General features: G+C 40.9%; 1 protein-coding gene across 1 annotated transcript in view; it reads right to left on the minus strand.

Annotated features, from left to right (window-relative positions):
• LOC130151850 (centromere protein J-like) overlaps nucleotides 1-22,026 on the minus strand; it is a 41,454-nt gene that overhangs the window by 6,912 nt on the left and 12,516 nt on the right. The window contains exons 6-15 of the mRNA XM_056344629.1: nucleotides 21,234-21,342; nucleotides 18,913-20,335; nucleotides 17,650-17,758; nucleotides 13,626-13,791; nucleotides 11,002-11,217; nucleotides 9,064-9,210; nucleotides 3,984-4,142; nucleotides 3,084-3,198; nucleotides 2,542-2,648; nucleotides 1,199-1,297 (exon numbers count right to left, since the gene is read on the minus strand). Coding sequence (XP_056200604.1) covers nucleotides 1,199-1,297; nucleotides 2,542-2,648; nucleotides 3,084-3,198; nucleotides 3,984-4,142; nucleotides 9,064-9,210; nucleotides 11,002-11,217; nucleotides 13,626-13,791; nucleotides 17,650-17,758; nucleotides 18,913-20,335; nucleotides 21,234-21,342 — 2,650 coding nt within the window. The remainder of the gene's footprint in view (nucleotides 1-1,198; nucleotides 1,298-2,541; nucleotides 2,649-3,083; nucleotides 3,199-3,983; nucleotides 4,143-9,063; nucleotides 9,211-11,001; nucleotides 11,218-13,625; nucleotides 13,792-17,649; nucleotides 17,759-18,912; nucleotides 20,336-21,233; nucleotides 21,343-22,026) is intronic.

The following is a 22,026-nucleotide window of genomic DNA, read 5'->3' on the forward strand; positions in this document are numbered from 1 at the left end:
ATGATTGGCAGAAACTTTCACAGAGCCCCATCTCAGCATTAGCGATAAAGGAATTGGCATCTCAAACCAACATTCCCTGAATGACGGTTATATTGCAGAAGCCGTTTCTCTGACTGCTTATGGTTTCATTAATCAACACCTGTATGGGCAGGGTGGGATGAGAAGCCCAGGACTGAACAGGTGCATAAACTGAATTACTGTCTTGCCTTAATCTAGCTAAAAACCTTATCCAGAGTTGCAACTCAGTCAATATCAAGGGAATGTTTCAACAGGATAAGCCTGCTAGGAGCAGTGTAATTGAAGAGACCGAGTTCAGATCTGGCCCTGCTGAGCAGTGACAGCATTGGAAAGCGTGCTTGTTTGTCAGCAGTGAAACTAGCACCAGCTCGCTCAGTCGCCTTGCTGACAGCCTTTCCCAACAGCAACGCACCAGATCTGCAATGCCTAGGCTCATCTACAGAGTCAGCCTTTCAAGACCATTCCTGAGGTGCTGGGTGGAAAAGGTGACATGGCCACTGAGGAACGTGTTATCCAGTGTTGTGGCGAGGACTGAAGGAACACAATGGGAAGCCAGCAGGAATTGCCCACTCATCCCCTCCTAGAAGACAGGGACTTCTAGGGAAGGGATGAAACCAGCTACTCCCAGGACTAGGGGCAGCTGGGAGTAATCTCCAGATGCAGCTGGGGAATCGTTGAGGATTTTGACAGGTGGCTTGAGCAAACTGGACAGGCTGCATGGAGCCCAACTCCACTGATGTTACTCCAGGTGTAGCCAGCTGTGTATAATGAAAGACTTCTCCCACAGATGACGTTTTGCTGGCACAGCTCACTACCATTAGATTCACTTCCAAGGAAAGAGTGGCCTGTAATCTGGCACTAAAAAACACCAGCACTACCCCACTAACAGATATTCCTCCCAGCTCACAAATGAGGTGGCTGAAAGAAAAAGGACTTGGTGGAAGTCATAGAGCAAATCTGTGTGGCAGATAAGAAAGTAACTCGGTTACTTGATTACCAGCCCATCTATACGTATTTCTTACCTTCCATAGTTTGAACTTTACACTTCAGCTCTCCTTTAAGGAACACACACTTAATTGGAGACATAATTGGCTATGGCTACTTGAAGCAGTGATTCCCATCTATACTGCAGTCCTACTGGGGATCTCTTCAAGTATTTTTGCATCCTGTTTTATCTCACCTTTCCGTCACAATACTCTATTTTTTCCTGCACCTCTTCTTCACTGTTTCTTCTTTCTTGATGAAACATTGACCTTCTAGACATTATCGATTTTGGAGGCTACGTTATGAAAACATCACAGTCAGTGTTATATAAACAGAAATTTTGAAGACAGTGCCATTAATTTTAATCAAATGTGTCAAACCCATATTTACTTCATACACAGAGGGGAAAGCTGCCCTTCTTTTTGGTATTGCCTTGCATTTGTAATGAACTTTGATCTTTTAGTCAGAACTAGAAATGTTGCACATTAACTCCAATCAACTTCAGTTTGCAAAGCAAAAGGCAGAATAGAGAAAACAAAAAAATGAGGTGACAAGCGCATTCTGGCAAAACTACACTATAGGAAATGGAAAGAATAAACAAACACAAGAACAAAGAATAGAACTATCTCTGAATATCGGGTTACTGATTTGCAAAGAAAAGTACCTGTATTAGCCAGACCCGCTCTTCCAAAACAAATTACATGGTTCTTAGCTGTAGGTAATGCTAACTTAAGGGTTATTCAGGATGTTACACTACCAATTTATCGTTACAATGAGTGTTCTTTGCACTGTCTGACAGCACAAAAGAACCTTAAGTTAATTGACATCTGGCACATAGCATCCAGAACAGTTACTAACTGATGTTAATTACAGCTTGAAGATACGGTGTAATGTGAATTGTGGGATTCAAAGGAACAAGAGTACTGCTTCCCACAGGGCAATGATATGCTCCAGTAAAAGGCTGCAAATACAATTGTTGATGTTGCCAGATCCATCCCTAGAGCGCTGTGTCTGCTGCATAGCACAGGAAAGGGGAATGTAAGGTTTTCTTTTTCTCAGTGTGTTTTATTTTAGTTCGCAAATGCAAAGAAGACAGCTGCTGGTCACATAAGAGCCAGAATTGAAACCTTTGCTTCAGCGTCCAGAAAAGCAGAACTGTCTGTAGATACTTTGTTGTCATATGCAGTTATGACCACTTCTGTTTGTGGTCAAAAAAGCCACTTGATTCTGAGGTTTTAGCAATTTTTCTGTCTTTTTAAGAATAAGAGTCTCTTCTTCCTGAACCTAAATTAAAATTTTAACTGGCAACATAATTCTATTAATGTCCAACAGTAGTGCAGGAATTCTCGATACAGAAATCTACTATATCATTTGTAAGCCATTGCAATATTGTTTTAAGAGTGTACTTACCATGAGTAGATGCAAGAAAATAAAGCCAGGGTAGTATTGTCCCCAGCTGAATGGGAGTTAGCATGCTGTATATGAAAACTAAGATAGCAGACTCACTGAGTTATTGTACAGAGTTACACGGTGAAATACCTCTGTTTCTTCATTCTTACTGCAGAGTGCAAAGCTGCAAGTGTCCTTGCTGTGGTTATGTGACAGGGGCATGCCTTCTGAGCTACCTGAAACGGGCATAGACGAACCTGTAAGAAAAGCAAAGTAAAAGGGGTCATTGAAAACATATGAAAATTGCTGAATCACATGTTTCCATACCTATCTCAGAAGGTTTTTTAAAGATGCTAGCTCTCAGATTCTTGCAGCACATTGCTTCTTATACTGATAATGTTTGCTAACAGCTTTCCATCCTCCTGAAGGTGCTTTGTCCTGGACTAAAGCGAAGTGCAGACCACATCCATTCTCCCATCTTCTGGGCTTCCAGGGCAACAAACTCAGTGAGTAAGCAGGCAACACCACAATCTGCTCTCCCTTTCTTCTCAATACAAATTTCATCATTCTTCTAAGAATCACAGGAGAGTTTTAGTGACAACATATTGCCTGTGAGCCAAGAGCTGTGAACCAGTGTCTCCAAGTCATTTGCAGACCACTCTAAGCAAGCAGAAAGTTCCCACAAATCTTACCTTTTACATAGGAAGATGAGTTAGGCTCCTTAAAACCAGTACTCAGATACAAGACAGCTCCAGGTGATTTCCTGTCATCTGTTCTTCTCCCAGTAGGAGACGGTTGGTGTCCAACCTGAAGCAAAATGGAAAAGCCCTGACATACAGTCATGCTTCACTGTAACATGGGATCTATCCGTGACATGGCCAAGAGCATACTTCCCCTTCCTAGGAGTTCAGCTGTCTGTGTGCTGATGTGGTATGGGTGTCTAATCTTAGGTCAGACTGTTGTGGAGAGAGAGACGCGGGTGGAGGAGCTGGAAAAAGCCTGAGAGGGCCACCCCCAACCCCCCATCCCGACTCTTCCCTTGAGAGCTGCATTTCTCGTCCTTGTTGGGTTGCACTGTGGCTACGCCTGTGCCTGGCCATGCACCTCATGGATCTGGATCCTAACCCTGGCCCGTGGGCTGACGCTGTCGTGACCCCAGACCTGTCTTATCACCATGGGCTTTGACAATTGGGATCCTGGCCTGACCCTGACTTCCATCCCCAGCCTGCCCTCCTCCCTGGCTGGGCCTGTGGGATGGGCCTTGCCCTGCCCAACCCCATGGGACCCCCTGATGCTCCCAGCCCCTGGACCCCAGGGAGCCACTGGCCCATGCAGTGTTGGTGCATGTGATCACCTCTGAACTTTTTCTGAGGGCAAGGGGGGCAGGTTTCAATGCATTCACCCGTGCCCTGCCCTGCAGATGCCTAAATACCTTAATGTATGAATAGTCTGGCTCAATGTGTTGAACATTTCTGGCAAAAACCCTACAGTACCAGCAGCAGCTATATGGGGACCAGGATCCCAATCCACCTACTAAACAATGCTGTAAAAAGAAAATAAAAAATAAAAAATAAAAGAAAAACCAAACTTACTTTCTCTGGTTCAAGAGGTGTCAGTCTTCCCTGGTGAGGTGTCCTCCTGCCAGTTGGTGTTGAGCTTCTGCCAAGGGAGCAGTTAGATGGTTTCTTTTCTTGATGTTCCTTTGTCACTGATTGCAAAGGATCAGCCCTTTGCACAGAGCTTTTTGTTGCCTGAAAGGTTTGGATACATTTATATTAAGCTGATATAAACATCTTCAAACAGCATTAAAAATCCTACAACAGGTGCATCATTGTTTAAAACTTTTATGAAAGTATTTGTGTATGTGGGCATACACACAGACACACACGCATATTTCATATGTAATTCTCTATTTGGGGTCTTCTTTTCCTTCCCACCTTTCTCTTTACTTGGGCAACGATGTAAGTCAAGGTTAATCCAAGGCACACAGTGAGAGGCCAACAGCTACTCTCAGGCTCTCATCCCTCAGTCCCAACTACGCTGCCAACAGCAGCAAAGATATCCCTCTCGGGGATCCTGCAACTGAGCTGACCCCCATAAAATATATTGTGTGACAGTTCATTCTTACTTGCCAGTTGTCCACCCTTTTTACATTTTGCCATTATCAATCAAAGCTGACACAAGCCTTGCAGGACCCTAAGATAGATGCAAGCCACAGGAGGGAAATCAGATGTGAACAGTTTCAAACAAACTATAGCAGATTAACTGGAAAGACCACAGTTACTCAAAAGCACTTCCCCACGTTTTCTGGGAGACCTTAGATCAGAGCACAGAGGAAACATACAATATTGCTGCATGACCCCAGGAGGTATCTGAGATTTACACAATGACTGCCAGGCGTTGGAAGCTGCAAAGAAAACATTACATTGGTATGACAGGAAAACTTAGGCTGCACCCTTGTCTAGTCAAAACTTTGAAGGTACTGAACCTAATGTAGAAATGCCTGGCAGCACGAGACAAAGGCACTGTCTCACTGCCCACATTGTTGAAGTCATTCCAGACATGACAAGACATGATGTCTGTGCCTGCCAGAACTGATAGCAGAAGACAATGCATCGAGCTGGTGAATGACTGGCAGTGAGCACATGACATTTAGAAACAAAGAAACATTAAAAAAACAACAACATAGAAATGGTATCAGGTACTTTGATCCTGAAATGTGTTGCACACTGGAGAGTGGCTGCTTGGGAAGGTAAGTGTGAGCAGTCCATTGAAAGAATATTTTTACCATCAGCATAATTTGGCCAAGTCCATGAGCAATTGCTCAAGGGACAGGGGACTAACAAGGCACAACGACTGGAAGACTGCACAATTCCTTCTCTGATAACAGTCCCTATGGCCATTTTTTGACAGCTGTAAAATTTGCTCCATTTGATCAAACAAATTTAGGCAATCTGTTGTTGTTGTGGATCGTGATCTCTTATTTATGTTAATAAATGACATTCCATGAAATGGATGTGCTTACAAGGAATGAGCCAGGAAAGGAAACCTATTGCAACACCACAAAGTTGTAGAATTTTAAAAGGCTAAATATTTTCCTCTAAGCATAAAACATTCTGAGCAGGAGATAGGCAACTAGTTAGCTCTTTCAGACAAGGATGCTAAAAGGTACAGAAATCAATAGAATTCATTGTAAAAGGAATAAGATTTCTATTTTAAATGTGGAGATGTTTTCTGCAGGCAGACTGAATATGCCTGACTTCTCCAAATATAATCATGATTTCAAATACAAGTGAGTAGGCAAACTGTCAAAATATGCCTGGCATTTCAGCTTGAGACAAGTGGTATAGTACTAAAGACTTTTAAAACTATTTTTGATTAAGAGATATTATCTCAGAAATTGCAGACAATAGAAGGAAAGAGCTCCTAAGACATCATTTTGTTGCTAAAGATCTCAAGACTAAAACTACCAAGTGATGTAAAAGAACTTGAAAAGCCATTGCTGCAGTTTCACAGCAGTTCAAGCCAATCTCAGCCCAGACTGCTGGAGTCCCACTTCTCTTCCTCTGTCCCCAGCCACATTTCTAGCCCTTCCTTTAAGTGGCACCAGGAAGCACAGTGGGGGACTGACCTGGCTCAGCAAGTAGAAACAGGCAAAAATGAGCTGATTTTTCTGCCTGGTTGGTTTTGAGCCAGCCAGCTCACTGTCATCAGAAAGTGCCAAGAGGGCCACAGCAGCTCAAATATCCATCAGCTTCAGCCAGACACTAACATGTGGCAGCATTTGTTTTTTGCTGTGGTGTGTTTTAGAAAGAACATTGCAATTCAAGCTTTTAAAGAGCTACCTACACAAGACTTGTAAATAGGAAATACTTTATGGCAAGAATTTTAACACAGAGCTGCCTAGAAAGCTTATTTCAGAAAAGGAGGTCTCATCAGCTGTCTAAAAGCCCCCTCTGAAAAGTGTGTCCAGAAGTCAACATTTACTGATGCAATGGGTGGTGCCATAGCCAAGGGACAGAAACCTGTACAGACCTTAAAAATATAACGAGAAAAGGCACGTGCTCATTCTTTATAATTTCAAGAACTAACAAGCTCATGAAGCAGGATGTATTGGACTGCAAAAGCGAAGGAGAAGGATGAAGCCAGAAAGAAAGAAGAGGTGTTTCCATGAACATGGCAAGTTTTGTTCACGATGTATTTAAAGAACAACCAACTGAGTTGGGTGAGCCTCCATGCAGAACAGCGTTAGTAAAGGTACTTCAGCTTGCTACATATGCCACTGTAAAAGCTACTGATTTCATTTTTTTATGCATCACATAGATTACACATTTTTAAATACACTAGCATACCAATTTTTAAGGCAATAATGTCAGAGGAATAAAGACAGGTTTAGTGAATTACGTGTGGTTTCTGTTTTCATACAGATGGATGTCATTCTAAGAGATTGTTTCATAAATCATAGCAATCACTGTAACCCAGGCAACCACTGCAATTTAGCTCTACACTTTTTAAAGACTCAAGTACTAAGTATTTGGGTTAATCACACATGATGAGGTTCTTGATAAAGATTCTCTCAATTCCATCACTTTCATAAACAAAGTCATCAAATTATCTCAATAAATCTTTTTACTTTTCTTCCTCAGAAACATGTGAGTTGCCAGTAAAGGAAGCCCTTGGTACAAAGGGTTGGCAGGGTCGGAGGAAGAAGCAGCCTCCAAACATGCACAAGGCAGATCAACTGGGTTTTATCTCCACTGAAAACCGAATAAAAATTAATCAGCTGATTAGCTGGTGACAACAAAACAAATGGATTTTAATTACAAAGCAAAACTTCAAAACTAGAAGAACAGGTAGAAAGCAGAGGATGCCAGCTTATTTTTTATCTTTGTCACAGGAGCTAGTGAAGTACAGATTTGGCACAGATTTTGGGCATCGGTTTAATGTTCCATTTACCTGAGCCTTCAATTTCGGATTCAAACAATTGGCACCTACTGTATTCACCGCAAGGCTGCCTTCTGCATTCAGACCAGATACAGAACATGTGTCTCTGTCAAACATTTCAGAGTTCACTCAGGACACCTGGGCACTATGCCCACCAGTCTAGCTCATGCTTGTGCTGGATTCCAGTTGGATTGGAGCCAATGTTGGCTGGCTGGTGAAAGCGGAGAGAATGGTGAGCCCAAAAGTCTGCTGTCCTCATCTTCCCCCTTCTCAGAACTGTTGCTGAAGCCACAATTTTTTTTGCACATGGCTGTGTGCCACAGGATGAAAATTAACTCAATGGGTCTTAGGGAATCTCTATGTAGAATAAATGTTTCTGGCTTTAACTCATTTCACAAGGATACTTGAGATGTTCAGATGAAACAAACTCTTTCATACCTTGAAAATTTCTAGGGTAAGCTATCAAAGACAGCTTTTTGACTTTACTGGCCCCTTCAACTGCAGGTAGTATATTGCCCATTACTTGTCTGGTTAGTAACTCTGCCCACCGCAGAACAGAGGAATGGAGACATCCCAGCTGCGGAAGGGACTGGGGAGATCCGACGTCAGTACAGAACAAACAAAACAATTCCCTGCAGTTGAAACCCTGCACCTTCTGGGTTACAAACAACATATATTGCTTAGAAATATAGCCAGTCTTGAAGACAGGCACATAATATCTGCAGCCTGTTTGAAGCCACTATTTCACACATGACTGATTCTGCTCTTTTAAGCATATACAGTTTAGAGTTGTTCTTATCATCATCTCTCTTTCATATCCGGCACCATGCAGGATTCACCAAAGCCGCTGTCTAGCGACTTTCAAAACACACACTGTCAGGATCACTAGAGTGGAATAGTTGCCTCCTTTCTCATCTGACAAGTTTTACATTTGATTTCAATCCCTGAACAGGCAGGGAGAGTGGTGTGTATGTGAGCTAAGTTTTGCTTTAGCCAGTGAAATCAGATTAGTTTCCAGTAAGTAGGAGGAATTTCAGAGACTGTTCACTTGAACAAAGCACAGATTTCAACTAAATGTGAACAAAAGGAAGAAAGGAGACTTGTAATATTAAAGATGTTCATAATAAGAAACAAGAAATACAAAGCCAAGAGAAAGGAAAGCACAACAAAATATTTAGATATCAATTGATTCTAAACAATGAGATGTGTAAGAAACGTGGTAAACCGGCTGTGGAGAAACAGTCATAGAAATACCAGCCAGAAACAAGCACCTCACTTGACATAATGTGTTAACTTGTCACAATTTGTAAAAAGCTAAGTGATTTTCCCACTGACTTTATCAGGTGGAAGGCCACCAGTGCTTATTGGCAAGTAAAGCCCTTAATGACAAAATACTGGATTTATGGTTTGCTGAGGCAGGGTATGGTGATTCCCTCTAAAACCAATCTGTGAAGTTGCTGGTATAATGAATTCAGAGCATACATGCGAATAACAGGCAACTCAGTTAGGTCTGGAAAAGGAGAAGTTGTTTTGTTTCCTGCTACTGCAAAACCAGAAGAAAACCTACAAGCTAAATTGTGCTGAGTGACAGCACAAGCCCACTGCAAGAAATTATGACCATGCTTATACAGATACTTTCATTTGCACAGATTTTGATTCCAAAGAACATTCTCTTAAATAAATAGTTGAAACTGTGGAAAAGTGACTTCTGGCAATAGGAATGCATACTTTGTTATTCATATCTCTAAAGAAGTGTTTTTGCAAAGATGTCTTCGGCCCCACATGACAGACACTGTGGCTCCTGGGATTATCTCTCCATGATCTTTCTTCCTGTCTGGATGATGATGTTGTCTCTCGCAGAATAGCTTCTGCAACCTAGTGAAGAATTTGTTATAAATACATAATTGCAAGTTCAAGTCACAGCTAGTAGAGTCATATAACCCTAAAAGCCACCTGCTTTTCTGTTGTAATAAAAAATATTATATTTAAACACAATGAATGAAATTCCACATCTTGTTCTGCTAGGGACTGAAACTCCCCAGTATCAGACACAAGAATGTTTGTATACGGCATCCTAGCATCTTTATATACAGCATCCTAATATTACTTTCACACAGCAAAAATCTTCAGTGGCTTAAGCAGTAGTTCTACACCAGTGAGTGTCCCAAAGCAGTAGAAATAATACAGAAATCTGGCCTACTACAGAAGTCAATTAGCTTTTTCTTATCCTTGCTTTTATTGGAATCTTTATGGTTTTTCATTCTGTACATGTGACTCTAATCTTTTTTTCTGACCTTCACAATCTATAAAAGAATAAGCCATATGAACAGGCGGGTTTGGGAAAACTAAGAATAAAGTGAAATGTGACTTGAAATTACATTTTCAATGGAACTTAATAGTGTTAGGTGGAAAATCTCATTAACAAGTACATTAAAATCAAATAAAAAGAAAGAACAAAACTTCTTCACTCCATAAAGCAAAGGACAGGTTAATTGGTGGTAGTAACATCTTTTAAAGATACATTACCAGAAATTAGATTTGCAAATTAGGGAAATACCTAGGAGTAAATGGCTCAATTTTATTTTCTCCTGAGTTGAGCCACTCTGTGGAAGAGTAGGATTCATCTCACCAGACTGCACCGTCTAGAAGATAATTATTTGTTCTAGTCGCCTTGACACACATAGGATGAAATTGATCCTTCTTAAAAGGCACATATTTTCCATCCTTGAATACACAGGGAATTAAATGACCCAGTCAAACTAGACTTCTGTCTTTTGAATTCTAGCCTGAACCATTTAACTTCACCAAGACTTGCTGTCTCCTGTGAAAGAGATGGGTAAAAGCATCCTTCTCCCTTCTTTTAACTCCCTTAAATGAAGTTACCCAGTTACATAGTAATGTAACAAGTAACCCTACAAGTATAATAAACAAATTGGGTACCAAATGAGAAATTACAAAAGAACCTGCAAACCTATGATTAAACCATTTTGATTTCAGGAGGTCGCCAGAGACATTCACACTAGCCAGCTATAATTCCCACCCCGATTATCCTCCCTGCTCCACCCCACTGTAATGCCCATCCAGGAATCCCAACTTGTGCCTTTGTAAGGCAGGCCACTGACAGCATTTTTGTCCCAGAAAGTTTACAGCACAAAATAAGAACTGAAATGAGATTTAATAAAAGGTCCTACCATATCTATTGAAAAGGTCCCACTATATCTATTGCCAGAAACCAGCCTGCACCTAGCTGAAGAGCTGATTTATCGAAAAGGTGAATGGCATTATATATATATATATATATATATACATACACATAAATAGTAGAATTAATTTCAGAGGACTTTTGTTGTCTAATTTAGGTACTGAATGTAAATTAGTTATCTAGCCTTCCTCCCTAGGTAGTGGAGGGAGACATCAGGCCTGATGTGTCTAAGACAGTTTGGCTGAATCACCTTGTAGAGGTGCCCCCCACACGAATATCTAAGGCAAAGTGGTAGAGGACCACACAAAGAATGTACTTTAACATGGCTCACTACAGAGCTGATTTTTCGCCCTTCAGGCTAAGCATGGCAGAAAAGGTGGAACAGTATTCACACATGCCAGCTCCAAAGAAAAACTACTCCTGCATTTTCCAGATAGTACTAAACAGATAATATCTTCCAGTACCAGGATCTCTGATTTTCTGTCCATGAAATTCACAGCTTTGGGGTTTTTTTCTGCTTTTTGTTTCTGATGTCCTGAAACACTGAGCTCATCTCGAAGCTCCATGTTCTGTCTGGTCAGCATCTCAACCTGGTCTCTCAGCTTGCTGTAGGCAGCGTGCCAGCAGGACTCATTTCTCTTGAACTCCTCCTGCAGTCCAGCAATCTGCTGTTTTAATATCTATCAGTAGAAAAAAAGTGTGCGATGTCATTCCCTGCTCTGCACTAGGCATGTTCACCTCACCCATCCAGAAGGAAGCATGGAGTGTTTTGCTCTGATTAAAGGTCTACAGCAGGGGTCCTCAAACTATGGCCTGCGGGCTGGATACGGCCCCCCAGGGTCCTCAATCCGGCCCCCGGTATTTACAGAACCCCCCCGCCAGGGGTTGGGGGGAAACCAAGCAGCCGCAGATGGCCTCCTGCCACTTCATCTGCGCGCCGGCCCCCTGGTTAAAAAGTTTGAGGACCCCTGGCCTACAGTATAAAGTTCGTTGATATAAAGGTTTGCAATATAAAAAGAACATCTTTGAAATTATTTCTTCAAAGAAAAAAACAAACAACCCCCCCAAAAAAAACCCCAAACCCTCCCAAACCAACAAAACCCCACTATCCTCTAAACTCCTATATTTAAAACAAACCAGTTGTTACAAAGTGAGCCGAGAGAAATCCTTGCTGTGTGAAGGAAAATCAGGAAATGCAAACTAATCATGCAAACAAGCATCATTAAATGGAAATGTTCTCAAAACAAGGCAGGAATGCAGGGTAATGGCAAAAGTGTCAGTTCATCAGAGCTTCATGTGGTGACAAAGGTACTTGAATATTTAAATGGTCTTTACAAACAGCAGGGGATTTCAAATATGTAATTTTCAACTCAGTTCAGTAAAATGAAAGTAATGAAATCTGAGGCATTTTGGAGAGGACTTTTCCATATGCATGCATCTCCATTATATTTCTCTACTCCCTTCTCCTTCCCTCACCCATGCTGAAGCCAACACTGAGTTCTTTTCCTTCAGAGCTTTCATGCTGGATACTGCAAATGGAATATTGGTGGAGTTAAGCTAGAAATGTGCAGCTTGCACTGTAATCAATGAATTGTCACATTCATCCCTTTCCAACTTTCCCTTCACTTCTGTATCTGCCCACTTGTGACCCAATCACCATCCTTTCTTTGCTGTGAGCTGCCTGGTTAGAATTTGGCATATCCATCAGCCATTTTCAAGAAGAAGCAGACTTCTGAACTTGAGAATCACACAGATAAGTGACTCAGAAAGTGTTTCGTAATTGTTTTGTGGAAAATTAAATTTTTGCACTCTCACTCATGTTGTCAGGTAGGAACAAATATCAAACTTCATCTCTAGGGCTAAGACCTAGTCAGGAACCACAGTTACTCCCTGGTAGAAATTCTAACACGTTTTTTTTAATCACAGGTGGAAAGAAAGCTGATGTTTCAATATTGTGCAGAGAGGACATTTAAATTATTTTTATTCAAAATACTAAAATGACCTCACTGAAACAGTTAATAATTTTCTGTTGTAAATGCTACCTCTAGAGAAATATGGAACACAAGCAGAGAAAACACTCACAATGTGTATGGTACAAAAACATGTATTTCAAAAATATACAAATGAAAAATAAAGAAAGTATAGAAAGTTTGAACAAAGTACTATCTTGCTAGTTTTATTTTTTCTGAAAATTTTCTGGTCAAGAAAATAATTGAAATTGTCAGTATGCTGTCAAATATATCAGATTTAGACATCCTTTTGCAGCAGAACATTGTTCCAGACATTTCTGAGCCTTACCTTTGCCTATCCTTTTATCCTATAAAAATATAGCTTCTAGCTGCCCCCTTTATCGCTGCCTCACATGGCTCACCATTTTTTTTCTTCTCTTTATCAGTGTTTCCTCTAGAAAATTACTTCGTCATATTATGTCTAGCTGTTTTAATAGGGATAATAGCTAGAGATATTGAGAGATTACTTTATCACTAAGAAGGCTGAAATAGAGGATTCAAACCTCTAGAATCCCCAAAAGGAAACCACAATAAATGACTCGGGGTTGTTATTAGGCAGGTTAGGTTGTTAGATACACAGCTAGATATGATCAAAATACCTCAAAGGCAAAGATCAGGATAGTTTAAAGAAAAAAATCAACAAACTCCCAACTCAGGGATGAGAATAGAGAACGATGGCCAATACCTCTGTGCCACTGGCACAATGGCTTCTTATATGAAGAAGATGTAAAGCCCGCTGTGGCAGGAGTTGGAACTTTTTCAAGGAGCAGCTCAGATCTGGGCAAATCAGTGCAAGGAATTATAAGTAAAATGGGAATTTCTCAACCTTTCTTAAGAAATAGAAAGAAAACCTGGGGTTTTTTTCCTTAAATAAAGTTGGATGTGCATTTAAAACACAAATCAAAGCAATGTCCTGTTAACATAAAACATATCAATTGTATATACAGCTGTCCTCAATAAGTAGCACGAAGCAGGCCATCTGTGGCAAGTGGAAGGATTCAGGTACTACCATAAGATGCCTGCATGGAAGGATATTAATTGATGAGAACTGCATATTTATTGTACAGAAGACAGCTTACTTGTATTTCTTCCAATTTCACATTTTCACCAGTGACTGTAGCTGTCCCTTTGAACTTGCTGTGGGCATTTTTTTCTTTCTGCAGTGGGTGCATTGCATTGCTATTGTATTCCAAAGAGTGAGTCAGCTCCTGGCTCCTGACAGTCTTAAGCTGGTCCATTCGCGCTCTGTTCAGAAGGTAAACAAAGAATATGGAGTTGGCATAAAGACTATAATGAAGGACCCTTCTTTGGGCATGATTTTTGGAGGGCTTGGGCATGTCTCGTATATGCTGATACTGCTGGGAGTGGCAACAAGTTATCAGCACCTGTCAAAATCTAGGTACTTCATCACTGGGAACACTCATGCAATTTATTCTATTGAGCAGAAGAAAACAATTTGTGTTGAAATTTTCTGACAACATAATGACCATGAACTTCGAGGCTTTGAAACACCTTTTCTATTCAGAGAACGCTAAATTAGGGCAGATCCGCAGAAGGCACAGCTTGTTCCCCGGCATTGCACCTATGAAGCACTTCATCATGCAAGGCTGGGGACTGAGCTGTATTTCCAGCAGCCTCATCATTACTACAAATCAGAACAGCCATGGACCTGAACGAAAGGGGGTAAAGTACTTTACTTTCCATAGGTAAATATATTCCAAGAGTTAAATGTTGGAGCTCAGCATACAGAAGAGATTTTACCTTTGAACTCAATGGCTCAAGGCATGAGTGGTCTGGAAGTGCACTTAAAAACTCAGCAAGAGGAGAAGAGTATAAATCTTTATGTATCCTCAAAGTATATTTGTATGACTATGATCTAACAGCTTAGTTCAGTTTTAATATGATATTAAATTATTTGTTAGCTTCCTGCTTCAGCTCACTTCATGACCTACAGCCACCATCTGGCCATCACTATTAATCAAAAAGCAACACAAGCTGCAGGAGGCAGCCATGACCTCATGTGTTCCTCCTCTCAGTGATGAAGTTTAGCACTTCAGCAGACAAACATGAAAGTTCTCAAAAATACTAAGGGATAAATGAAATCCCCATACCCTACTGCTCTTTACAATTCATTATCTAATTTTTATCCTTTGGTTGTTTTCTATCCTAAATAAGCCTGTCTAATATTCTCATTAAGGCATGCTAAAGACTCAGCAATAGTCTACAGAAGTATTAATTCTTGTCACATTAACACGGTTGAATTAGCCAATATAGCCCCCGCATGGTTAAGTCCAGCCTACCACTGCTCCATATCCAGACCAGTTGCCCTGAAATACAATGATCCAGAACAGAAGTGTAAGATCTATACATAACACCTTCCACTGAAAAGTACTGTCTTAAGTTTTTTGCACCCTGTAAATAAAATCCAGGTAGCTATCCTTCCAGCATCTCAGCTGATACCAGCATCTTTGGAATCACACAAGACTTACATCTGTACAAATAAACTAATGAGAGCTGGAGCATGACCCCAGGTGCACAGTGCAGAGCGCTATTTTGCTAGCATGACCTCTGGCCTTCGCCTTGGCCATCCAGCACCACACCGGGCCATGCCAAGCAAGGTCTGGAAGTTAGGGCAGGCCAGGGATCAGGTCCAGCAGACAGCTCAGATGCAACCACATTGGTCTGCAGGGTAAGACAGCTTAGTCATCTGGAGGTGTTCTGCTGTGCCTCTGCCTCAAGGCTAGAAAACAGATCCTGGCCTGAGGAAATGTAATAACCAAAGACACTAGGAGCACACACCATAATTCTTTCGAGCCTCTGAAAATCCATTCATGCCCCAGCTATAAAACACAAATAGGAGCTAGATGCACATCAGATATCTAAAATGCATTAAAAAGGCTAAGCACTTTGTGCTAAGTCAGGTTTTTGCATGCATCCCAGACACACCTCTGTGAGGCACATCACAGCATACTGGCTGCGAGGCAAAAACACGCATGACGCAAAAGTCTTTGTTCCAAGACAAAGTCTTTTAGTGAAATGTAGAAGGGGAAAAAAACTCCAACGTGTTGGCTACTGCTGTTTGTCCAGAAAGAGTACAGGTTCAATTCTAAAGGAAATTATGTATTAAAAATGGCAAACAACCCGCCCGTTCCTGTTGAAGGGACAAGGAAATAACCAGACTGAATCCTCTGACTGATGCCAAGAGCCAGCAGCAACTACCTCAGTGCTGCAAGGCTGGAGCCACAGGCTGCTGCCTGGAGCACTGCTCAGGCTCCATTAGGCACCAGATGCACACACCACACTACATCCCAACAGCTTTCACCATCTTGCCTACACTGTTTGTGCCTGCAGAGGTCTGAAAACAAAGTGCTTGGAAACAAAAGAATGGATAGACTGGGCAGGTCCAGGCATGCCATGCTGCTCTCAAAATCATTTTTGTTGCTTCCAGCAAGCACGAGTTGCCAACATGGCATAAATGAAATGCTACCTATGTGGTGGCCATCTTGTGTTCCTGATAGGGTTACTGGTTTAAAAATGCAAAGCAGATTCTTGGATTGCATGGTTCAGCACAGGGCCAATATAGTCAAGGAGGATAAGCTGCTTTTTGCAATTAGTTTTAGTTCATAAATTACAAAAAGTGAGCAAAAAGATGTATACATTATACCAGGCAGGCATTTTTGGATAAACATCTGTGTGGAAATGCTAGGGGCTACTATGGCTAATGACATGAATAAATCCATGGAAACCTCTTAAAAAAAGCTGCACTATTACAAAAAAATCAAAGCCATGTCATCTGTGAGGCAGCACTGTCAGTAGGCAGCGAATGCAGTCCTGGCAGAGTGCAGCACTGCAGTAATTCTGCACCAGTACATCACTCCACAGCTCAAATTTACACCAGTAAAAGTAAGAGCAACACCTAATTTCATTAGCAGTTTTATGAACTGCCAAATCCCACAAATATTCACATCTGGAACACTTATCACAGTCAGTTGGAGATCATCTTTCAATATGTTTGCAAGATCACAAGCAAGAAGGATCCTTAATGAAACTATTTATTCTTAAGTCATTGAAAGTATTTTGCTGAAAGGCAGCTATAAGAGGAAATTATACAAACCAATAAATGTAATTCAGAAATATCCTTTGGCACTAATCCCATGGTCTTTGAAATTAAGAGGAATGGACAAGCAGATGTGAAAAATATTTTTTTACTTTGCATTACATATTAAAACAAAAATCCAAATCAATAAATTATGCTAATTTGGCACTAGTTAAGAACTAGGCTTGAAATGCAAAGAGGAAAATAATCTCTCCTGTGTTTACAGTAGATGGTACCTAGTAATTTCTAGCAGATTTCATCACATTAAAAATACACATTTGATTTTATTGTGAGCATGCTCAATTTTTATTAGAGGCATTTGCATAACCTGTAGTTACAGTTGTGAAGGCACTTCCATTTCAAACCTCATAGATTCAAATCTTATTTCTTGCAGGGATTTTGTGGTAAGGAACTATTTTACTTCTATGAAGATGTAAAACCAAACCAAACCAATTTTCAGTATTTAATAATTACAAATTACAGAAGTAACTCTCTTGAATTTTCAAGTTCTTAATTTATATGGTACCAAATGCATCCTCTAGTCTGAAGACAGGTATTCCTGAAATAACAATGCTGTGTCATTGATATATGCTATATACTTTTTGTTAACTTCAGAAATATGGGTGCACGTCATGTGAATGAGTTATGAGAATATGAGATATTTACCCTTTACTCCATCAGAGGCACAATGCCATAAAACAACTTATCCTGAGTTCTTATTCATTTCAGTGTAGTCTGAAGTTGTTCAGCAACTTTCAAAAAGCATTTGGCATTACTGAGCTTTGAGATGCAAACTGCATTAGTATTTTCAGAGTTGGCCCCCTTCAGTTAGGTGCTTTACTTTTAATCTAGACAGCTAAATAAGCGTTTGAGTTCTGAGACAACATAGATGCCCTCAAAAAGAAGCTAGCTAATAAATAAGAGTTAGCAACCTGATTTTAAGGATCCTAAAGGAAATACTTGCCTCGCTGCACACACAAATCAATTTCTGGTGTATACAGATTTACCTGTGAAAATGCATTCCTTTCTCTTGTTCTCTCACCCTGTTCAGGGTAGGGGTTCCTCTGCTATATATGCCATTCTCTAATCCGCTGGTAAGGATGCTCTGAGTTTCTTCTATAAAGACATCTGTGTTAGTACACTGAACTTTGTGAATACACATGAACACTCTCTATGTATTTAAAACCACAGGCTGCATAAACGCATTAAGCTTTATTGCTTAATCTATAAAAAAAATTAATATATCTTTGCCTAATTGTGCAAGTATTCTATTCCTAGCACAGTTCTTAGCAGTGCAATCCAAGCCCTACAAAGCGTGATAAGTGAAACGGATTTGGGGATATATTGGTGTCGGAAGCCAAATTCCTTTTCAGGAATGTGAATGTCACGTGATTGTTCAACCTTATTTTGAGTATAACTTTCAAAGAGGCCTCAGGAACCCTTTTTTAACAGCAGCCTGACACAGAGTGTGCTTAGCAAGTTGTGAAAGAGCAATTGAGAGCCATCAGAACAGAGTATTTCTGCCCCGGTGATTATTGCAGGCAGGACAACTGATTTTGACTGATCCTACATAAAGAGACAGACAGTGGGTTTGGGATGAGGAGCCAGTGTGGGTGAAGACCTTTAATGGAAACCAAGAGAGAAGAAAAGTCAAGAAACAGTTTAATAAAAAGGACTAAATCTTGCTCAAGCAGGATACTGTTTCATTGCCATCTGGGCCAAACAGCTAGAAAGTTTGGTTGACCAAAGAACCGGGAGCTCATTCAGGACAAAGTGAGTGAAGATTTTCTTAGGCAGTCATTATTTTCCACTGATGTGAGGCTCTCTGTGTCTTAGCAACAAAACATGCAAATTTGAGAAATTATTTTGCCCACCTTTGTTAAAGTCATGTTATCTCTGAGAAGGGTAAATAGAAAACATGAACATCTCACTGTAAAGGCATTAGTAGGAAGAACATACCTAAGGTACCAGGAACTCCAGGGGAGTTCCTGACTCCAGGGACTCTCTGAACCTCTCACTCATCTCATGGGTTTAAAGTCTGCACCTGAAAGTGCATCTCAAGCAACAGACTTAGGAAAAATGGCTAGTGACAACAGGGGGCTTGCAAATATCTCTCTCCCCTCTTCTTTTTTCCCCCCAGTTTAGGGCTGAGAGACACCGACAGAGGTGAATGTTATCTAGGGAGCACGGGCAGAACAAATCATAAATCCAAGAGAAAATTTTTCCCCCTATAGAAAATAATTGTAAATCAAAACTTGGGTAGCTCTTACCTAATGTGTCTGTAAACAGTTTTTTCTGTGGTTCCTCCACTGTAGGGATTCCTTTAATCTCGAAAGCACGAATCTCACCAGCCGCTGTTGAGGATGGCAGATGTGGGCTCTGAGCATACCTGGCCCTACTCTTGTTCTTTGATTCAGGCTCATGCTCTCTCCTTTTCAATCTTGTGAGATGAAAGGGGGGCTGCTGAAGAGAAGAGCAAGCCTTGCTCCCTTTCAGCCTGACAGCCCCAGTACTGGAATCGCTGCTGCTTGTGCTGCAGGAGAGACCTTGCTGTCTTGAGATGGCTTGAATATCTTGTTTCCTTGGGGGTGATCTGCTGTATCTTCTAACAGATATTTTTTCAGTTCCACTGGGCTCATCACTAGCATAATCACCATCAGAGAGATCCAAATGTCTGTCAGTGTGATCGACTCCCTGAAGTTCACACTGGGAGCAGTACTGAACACGGTGAGGTCTGGGGTCATCTTCAGTGTTGGAGGACAAGCAGCTTGACTCACAGGGCAAAGATGCAACGTGCCAGGTCAAGGCAGCTGTCCCCTTCCTTTGCCACTCTTGATGCAAGGCTGAGGATGAGCTTCCCACTCCCACAGCCTCAGGTGAGCTACTTGTAAGTTTTACTATCTTACCATTGACCATCTTAAACCCAGTATGGATTTGTCTTTTGCTTTCAGAGCTCTGGTCCCCTGAAACAAGTTCCTGTGGCCATACCTGAACCCACCTCTGATGCTGTGTGAACGCAGGGCCTGCCTTCCACTCCCCCTCCTTGATGCAGTGTCCTTCTAAATCCTGAAGTGGATAATGCTTTTGCAGGACTTCCAAGGTTTTTTTTTCTCCCTCTTTAAGATGACCCTTCCGAGGCTGATCCACACTGCCGAGGTCCTTTTGCGGGGTGCCCTTCACAGGTCTTCCATCAGTTCTGTCTGCTTGTCCTAGAGAATCCATATGATGAGCTTCTCTTTCCTCACCTGCTTGTAGGTTCATTTCTATTACAGTTTCAGGGCATGGCTGGAGGATTTCAGGCCACCTTCTCTGCGGTGAGTCAACATCATTTTCTTTTGTGTCTTCATCTCTCCCAATCACTTCTTTTTCTTCTGCACTTTGCTCAACTACTTTTGCTTCATAGTCAGCCTGAGCTTTGATCTCCCACTCAGCTAAAGCACAGTCTGCTTTTTTTTCATGTGTACTTATCTGCACGGAGCTACTGACCTGCAGATTTAACTGAGAGCATTCCCCTGGCTGCAGTATACCTGCATCCATTTGGCCAGACTGGGAGAAACGACCACAGCAATCCAAACCAGCTCTTCTGTAATGCTTGCTGTCTTCTTTTAAAAGCTTCTGTTTATTCTTTTTAAGCCTTGCCATACCTTCTTTTCGTTTCAGAAAAGCCTTCCGAGGTGTTACTTTTGCCTTGCTCTGAAAAAAACCACCAAAAATCCTGACAATCACAGTTTGAGAATCATTCTCCAAAAAGGAAGATATTTATGTTAATTGAAAAACCTGAGACACCAGAAGTCTTAAAGACACTGGCTGTGGATAACTGAGTACATAAGTAACAGCCCTGAGATTACAGGGAAGGTATAGGAACTTTTAGAAGCAGTCGCTATATGACACCTTCATCAATTCATTAGTAGAGTCAGATGGTTAAAATGGTGGTAAGTGTTTATATGATAGAAGATGAAAAAAGTTCTTTCTTTCTTTCTTTGTTTTTAAAGGAAGTGTGAGTGTTTTTTACAGTGTGACACAGAAATATATAAATGCATCAGCCTGAGATGCTATTTTGCCAGGGAGCACAGAGAAAATCCCTGAGTGACAAAATGTGCATCTTCCAAGTCAACACGACTAACGAAGTGCTGAGTCTGACACCTAGAGGTGTCAGACAAACCCATTTCAAACCGTACATACGGCAAAAAGCAGAACAGTATTACTGTACTCGATCCTTGTATAAAAATTGTATTCAGAAATGCCCCCGTTGTTGCATCAGTGGCACATAAGAGACCGCATGGACTATTTATTATGAAATAAATAAACAGAATCAACCTTAAGATCTAATTTAGCTAAGCGTGTTGAGACTCAGGCACAAACTGTGACCCAGAAAGTATGTGAAAAGAGAGGAATCCAGTGGGAAACAGTGGGTAGTATGACTGGGAATGAGTAATACAGTGGTTTTATTTTCGGGAAAAATCTTCCAGTATCACATGATAGAATAGTGGAAAAATGTGCTGCCATGTAATGAGCCAAAACAGAGCCCACACAATACCCAAGCCCATGAGAACTTGTCAAAACCAAAGTGAATGCACCAATAGCACAGTACCTGCGGCTCCTTCTGCTCTTTTTCTATAAGATGATTGTCTGCTTTGAGTTTTTCTTCAACAGATTCTTCAGAAGTCTTCTGTCTGATACCAGCTGCTGGTGTGATTGGTCTAGGCAAGGAACAAGAAGGCGCTTACTTGTAACATTCTCCAATTAATTTTCTTTTGATAACTCTCATGGAGCTGATGTTGAGTTTAGAACTGACATGTTCTCTGCAATTTTTTTCAAATGTGAAGCATATTAGTAAAAAACCCACTATTATGTGACATCTAAGTCTAATTTTAAAACATCCTGTCTAGACTAAACATTAATTATGCTTTTAGGTAGTAACATTTTTTTGACTGGTATCAGTCTTTCCTTAAAAATAGAAAATTGTCAAAAGGAAAAATATTTCAGACATTTTCTCCAGCCTAAAGCTGGTTACAGTCACAAAGAACTCACTGTCTCTCTGACAGAGTGGTTTGAATTAGGTGGTGAAGAGTAATAGAGGAGAAAAATAATGTCTATAATGTTGTGGAGGGACAAATTGAACGCTGATTCAAAATTAAGCATAATACAGCGTGCATTAACATATTTCATCGGAAATGTGCTTAGAGCCTTAATTTAGTCACTTACTAATAATTTCTGCTGAATATTAAAAAGTTCTGGGTGTAATAGAGGTACTGGTTATGCAGCACATCATTCCTGTTCGTTCTATATCCCACGTACAGCTAACACCACGTGCAATCTTTTTTGTTTGTCAGTCTGGCTCTGGCATGGCCTAATAGGATTAGATTTGTAGAGCAAAACATGTT

Source organism: Falco biarmicus, chromosome 6 (genome assembly GCF_023638135.1).
Source record: "Falco biarmicus isolate bFalBia1 chromosome 6, bFalBia1.pri, whole genome shotgun sequence".
Taxonomy (NCBI): domain Eukaryota; kingdom Metazoa; phylum Chordata; class Aves; order Falconiformes; family Falconidae; genus Falco; species Falco biarmicus.